The sequence below is a fragment of the Limulus polyphemus genome, unplaced genomic scaffold (genome assembly GCF_000517525.1).
Source record: "Limulus polyphemus unplaced genomic scaffold, Limulus_polyphemus-2.1.2 Scaffold251, whole genome shotgun sequence".
NCBI lineage: Eukaryota > Metazoa > Arthropoda > Merostomata > Xiphosura > Limulidae > Limulus > Limulus polyphemus.
The window spans coordinates 740,843-747,262 of record NW_013665861.1 but is presented as its reverse complement, the minus strand read 5'-3'; the positions used below and the strand labels follow the sequence as shown (position 1 = coordinate 747,262).

At 30.5% G+C, this 6,420-nt stretch overlaps 1 protein-coding gene across 1 annotated transcript in view; it reads right to left on the bottom strand.

Annotated features, from left to right (window-relative positions):
- Window positions 1-6,420, bottom strand: part of LOC106478803 (putative pyridoxal-dependent decarboxylase domain-containing protein 2) — a 68,921-nt gene that overhangs the window by 22,131 nt on the left and 40,370 nt on the right. The window contains exons 7-8 of the mRNA XM_022382465.1: window positions 4,352-4,420; window positions 2,395-2,601 (exon numbers count right to left, since the gene is read on the bottom strand). Coding sequence (XP_022238173.1) covers window positions 2,395-2,601; window positions 4,352-4,420 — 276 coding nt within the window. The remainder of the gene's footprint in view (window positions 1-2,394; window positions 2,602-4,351; window positions 4,421-6,420) is intronic.

The window sequence follows — 6,420 nt, the reverse complement described above, 5'->3', positions numbered from 1 at the left end:
AATTATACTAATTGTTAAATTAACAGTTAATTTGTTCTATTATCAATTAGTTAATAACAGTAATTTGTCTATTATACAATTGTTAAATAAACAGTAATTTGTTCTATTATCAATTGTTAAATTAACAGTAATTTGTTCTATTATCAATTGTTAAATTAACAGTAATTTGTTCTATTATCAATTGTTAAATAAACAGTAATTTGTTCTATTATTTGACAATGTGCTAGATTCAGCTATTTAGTCTTAAGCCACAAACATCTATGTGGCTGAAGTTGTCAAAAAGTATTAAATGTGTAGGTCGATAAACAATTTATCCTAACCACTACTCACAGTGTTTTATTGTGGAAGTATTGGATAAATTTCATGCTTAATAGTGCATTCTCGATAACCACTACTACACCATACTGTTGTGTGGAATTCTTGGGCCAATTTCACACTTTATAGTGTATTCTTAATAATAATTACTGCCTCATGTTGGTCCTGTGGAAGTGTTGCATCATTCTCAAACTTTGTGGGTTATTCTCAACAATTACTACGTTACCATGTTGTTTCTGAAGAAGTCTTGGGACTCTTTATGGTGTATTCACAACTAGTTCTGCATCATGTTTGCTTTTTTTTTGTTCTTTCTCAGAAGCACTATCTACCTATCTATCTTGGTAGTTATTTTAGGATTAGTAGAAAACCTAGGGTGTTCAGAAATTAATGTTATTTCTCTTTGCCCCCCTTCCCTGGCTTACGATAATTTTAGTGGATAAAATAGCAGTTTCTCTTTGCTGTTGATTTTCCCGTGGTTCAAGCATGAGGGAAAGCCGTGAAGAAGATCGAAAGAGTGGTTGCTTTCTTGATTATGAAATGAGTAAACCTTTTATGGAAAACATTCTAGAGGATATCTGTTCTCAGAAATGACCCTCATTTTCTATGTCTACATTAAAAGTTAATTGTATTGAATATTTTCTACAAAATTTTATTTTTCTTTACTTATCAATAAATTAGCATGTTTATATTTTCTCTTCATAACTTGTCGAACAAAATAAAACTTGTGATTCTTCAGAAAGCCCCCACCCCCCCAAAAAAGAAAACTGTTCATCGAGGTCAATCTCAATTTACTAATAAATATGTCATCCTATTTGGTATTTAATTCAACATATAGTTTAGGCCAAAGCAAAAAAATTTGATATTTTCAGGTAAAAACTAATTTCCTGACAAGTATCACATGGACAGGTCCACTAATAACAGCAGGTTTACTCAGGAAGTTATGACAGTAATTCAGAATCTGCTAACTTACACGAGTCTTAGTAGTACGTGTAAAATAATGAGACTGGAGAATGTTGGTAGAAATGAAAACAGCCTTGATTATTGAACAAACGAAAAGTAAACGTAGTGTATATACTTGTGTAGACAGAAAGACAGTCACTTCTACTAGTGAGTGTTTAACTCCACAGCTTTCTTTCTCTCAAAGTCTGTTGAACTAAATATGATTATTATTTTGGAGTAAGTCTATACTAAGCATTTCCTATTGGAATTCTGAATCAAGAACGTGTGCCTGAAGTATGAGGTGAGCTTCATTTCTTTGTCTAGCCAACAGCATCATTTCATAACCTTTTCACTCACAGCACTGGTTAGCTGTTACACGTAATTGCAAAAAATATTACAGTGCTAATCTTTTTAACCTGGATGTTATAAATTACTGCAATATCCTCTTGGGCAGAATAGATATTATCTGCTATATAACACAAGGAAATCTCAATGACTTTCTGGACCATGTAATTATGCTAAAACTGCGTAAAAACCAAATAAGCAAAAATATTTTTAAATTCCAATATCACTAAAGCTGGTAGGAAACATTTCATATGCCTGCATATTATGTCAGTAGTTTCCATAGTTCCATTAATTTGAAACATTAAAACTGTCTGATACAAGTTTAGTAACAGGCAAAAATTACTCAACCCACAAAGAATATTCCAAATAAACACCTAATCTTTGAAGAAACTTCAGAAGTCCATGGAAGTTAATGTAACATGAACCCTCTGTTTCTGATCTACAGTTCATGAAGTTTGAGAAACTGTTGTATAATTGCAGAAGAACACAATCACACTGTTAGTAAATCAATGTATATTCAGTAAATAAGTAGACAATTCCATCAGAACTGGTAAATAGTATCTTGAATTACTTCTCCCCAAAGTATAAGAAATTTTAAGAAAGTACACATTAGATCCATTTAGCAATGGATTAGTTAAAACTAAAAAACTCTTCCAAACAAATATTATCCTTCCATGAACACCTAGTGACTCAATAAACTTTATTAACCATTATCCATAAAAGTATAAATACTAAAAATTAATACATATTTATTTATCTTTATGAGCAGAAAAATACTGTCCACTAAACACCTACCAGATTGGGTACTGATACGAGGCACAATCCAGCAAGACCATGGCCATCGATATGCAACCACATGTCATGTGTTTTACACAATTCCTGAAGCCTCTGCAAGTTGTCTACATGTCCAACTACAGGGGTCCCAACATGGCCCACAATAAGTAGGGGTGTACGTTGAGCTGCAAGATCTTGCTGAATGAGTTTCTCCAAGGCCGCTATATCCTAGAAATAAATAGTGTGTGTGTGTGTGTGTATATCTTTGGAAACATTCTAGAATACTAAAATGTCATGACTATAATGCAATAAATCCTCTAAATTATGTAACAAGAGGATAATGGGGGCATCGTAAACAATGAATTACGGGATTAAATACTTATCTTAATTTCTTTAGCTTATCATTGATTTTTTGATAAATTTTCAGATTCTCACTTTTATGCTCCAATAAATCAAAAACTATTATTCCTGAAAAATACAGTAAAGTATATTTAAATTTCAAAAGTTAAGGTCATAAAGGTTTCATAACACATTACTTTCCCAAGAACCTGATCTATCAATTTGTCAGACTCCAGTCTTATAGAACATAAACTACAGAAAGAAAAACTAGAAAACTTGATACAAGCTTTCTAAAGATTATGTAGTTATAATGTAAAAAAAAACAAATTTCATTATATTCAGTATATTTAGCTCTTAAATTTTATGAAATTTTGTTATTAAACACTGCATTTATAAATATAAATGCTTTCTTTTGCCTTAGACTTCTGTTTGTTTCTTTTTTTTTATTAGCCTAAAATCTCAAAAAAGTGTCCAACAGTTTTGTCAGATCTTATTTCAATAACACAACACAAAATGTACAGAAATTTGTAATGGTCACTGGCCTATAACAATGTAAAAAACTGTAACAAAATATGAAATAAGCAAAATTGTGAATTATTTATCATTGATCAATTTAAAAAACCAATAAATTTTAACTTTTATTTTACTTGTAGTTGTGTCTGTGCACTGAAGCAATTATGTAACCCAATAACAGCAAATACTGCTTGGTCGATAATGGCGTATATTCGGGGATTACTGCATGCTTCTATAAGCCTGCATACTTTTGATTCTTAAGTGTCTTTACCTGAATTCTTGTTGTAGAGAAATATTTCTGTAGCTTTCAAAAGATATAACATAAATCCATTATCAGCAACAAGAAAAAGTCTCCAGAAACTATAATTCCTAGGTCTGTAATTACCTGGGAACTATTTATAAAAAAAGTACGTTTGCCTGTTAAATGTGACTTTATCAGAATACTTCTTCAGAACTTGTAGAAGTAGAAATAATGTATTATAAATAATTGGTTAGTACCTTACATTATTTTGATGCTGAGGGCATTCCCTTTTTCATCGTTTTTTGCTGGAAGATATTTACATCATCAAACCTGAGATACATACCCATTTGTAAAGACTTTCTGAAAGGGTTACAGGGATTTGAGTTCACCAAACAAAATTATAGTTCAGCTTAAGTTGCCTCTAGAAGCTTGAGAAATGTTTCATTTTCTTTAAAATTCTACATACTTTATTGGAATACATCAATGCAGGCCATTATGACAATAAATATAAAACAGAGAATTCAACCCCCCCCCCCCCCTTACAGGTGCTAGAAAAATTAAATTTTATACATTTTTCAACTTTCGGTTGCAAGAGTATCTACCAATTATAAAACGTTTTTTTATCATTTCTTGCACTATTTACCAGCTCAAAGTTAATGAAATAGGTTAGAATTATATCTTTTTAAATGCATTTTCAATACTGAGTTGTAAATGTGTACCCAGAGTTAAGCAAAGTTTCTGTGGACCTCAACAAAATTTTCAGAAAATATATTATCTAATACAAGATTCAAGTTAAAGAAATTATGAAATAAAAATGTTTAAAATTGCCGTAAGGCAAAGTAAAATAGTCGGCAAGCTACCACTGCTTTTTAAAAATGCACCTACCATTTTGAACTGGGATCCAAACACTGTGTTGCATGGTACAGTCACGAGACAGGTGAGTGGCAGTCCTAACTGTTGAACAAGAAAAACATTAATGCTCAATAGCCTACATGGTTTACTCATACAATCTATGACACTATAAAATCTGGATCATGAAACCTACATTAATCTGTGTGAGTTAATAGCAACACTAAATAAGTACCAATTTCACTCTCGAGGTGTTTCAGTGTATGTATTGAACTATGAAGGTAAAATGTTTGGTCCAATGTTAATGTAAGTTACCAAAAATTTAGAAAAAAATTCAATTTCTACAGACAAACTGTTAGTTACTTTATCATTATTTAAATGTTAAAAATTCTTGAAAAAATACATAAATTTACCAATTATTTTTTAATGAAAACCATAAATAAGGCTATACAAAAAAAAACAAACTAAATCCATTAAACCAAACTTATAAGGCAACAAAATTAACAAAATATAAAAAAAACAAATGGAAAAGGAACAAAAACTAACCCCACAAAATAACTAACAGTGTAAGGAAAAACTATTATCAATATATCAAAATACAAACACAAGAGAAACAAAAACAATTCCACTAAACCACCAATATTTTAAGGCAGTATAATTAATGATATATTAACATGTCCCTCAGGAGCCAAAGGGTGTCTTTACACTACAATTTGTTGAATATTAAAATTAAGTTCAACCCAAAAACTCCCAAAAAGGGTGGTTTTGGACGTGTCTTTTCAAGACAAGTTTTCATTGGTGAATTGATAAATTTCTCAGTTAAATACAGCATCCTCAAGTCTCCATACTAGCTAGTACTAAGGTACTTGCAGGGAGTAAATTCAGTATATATCAATAAAGCCACATTCTCAGCAAATTAATTAAGCAACTGCCAACCTTTTATGCTTCTGTTATCACCTAATATTTAGCTTTCAACTGAGACACGAACTATTTCATCTGCGAATCGATAGGAAAGGTCAAAGCATCACGATGGTCAGCAGTAGGATGAGCAGACAGAAACACTTTGAAAGCAGTTACAGGCATAATATTGTACTCATCTTGCTGCACAATATCTACCAATGTAGCTCTAAACAATTCCTGAATACCTCTGTATGTTATTTGGAGACTTCATGCTTCTTATGCTTGGCTGTTCAGCTTGTGATGCATTGATGAATTTCAGTCACCTTACCATTTCAAATCACTTTTCACAGCCCCAATGCTAAAAACAAGTTCAGTTAAAATTAAAACAAACTGGACTGGGTAGGGTTTTTTCAATAGAAATGTCCCCTACTGGCTCATGAGGGGGCCTATAAAATATAAACAAAAAGAAAAACTAATCCACTAAACCAGTAACATCATAAATCAACACAACTAACAATATATTAAAATACAAACACAAAAGAAACAAAACTAATCCACTAAACCAGTAACATTATAAATCAACACAACTAACAATACATTAAAATACAAACACAAAAGAAACAAAACTAATCCACAAAACCAGTAACATTATAAAGTAACACGATTAACAATATATTAAAATACCAACACAAAAGAAACAAAAACTAATCCATTAAACCAGCAACATTATAAAGTAGCATATTAACAATATATTAAAATACAAACACAAAAGAAACAAAACTAATCCACTAAATCAGCAACATTATAAAGCAACATATTAAAATACAAACACAAAATAAACAAAACTAATCCACTAAACCAGCAACATTATAAAGTAACACAATTAACAATATATTAAAATACAAACACAAAAACCACTAAACCCAGTAACATTATAAAGTAACACAACTAACAATACATTAAAATACCAACACAAAAGAAACAAAAACTAATCCATTAAACCAGCAACATTATAAAGTAGCATATTAACAATATATTAAAATACAAACACAAAAGAAACAAAAACTAATCCATTAAACCAGCAACATTATAAAGTAGCATATTAACAATATATTAAAATACAAACACAAAAGAAACAAAAACTAATCCATTAAACCAGCAACATTATAAAGTAGCATATTAACAATATATTAAAATACCAACAT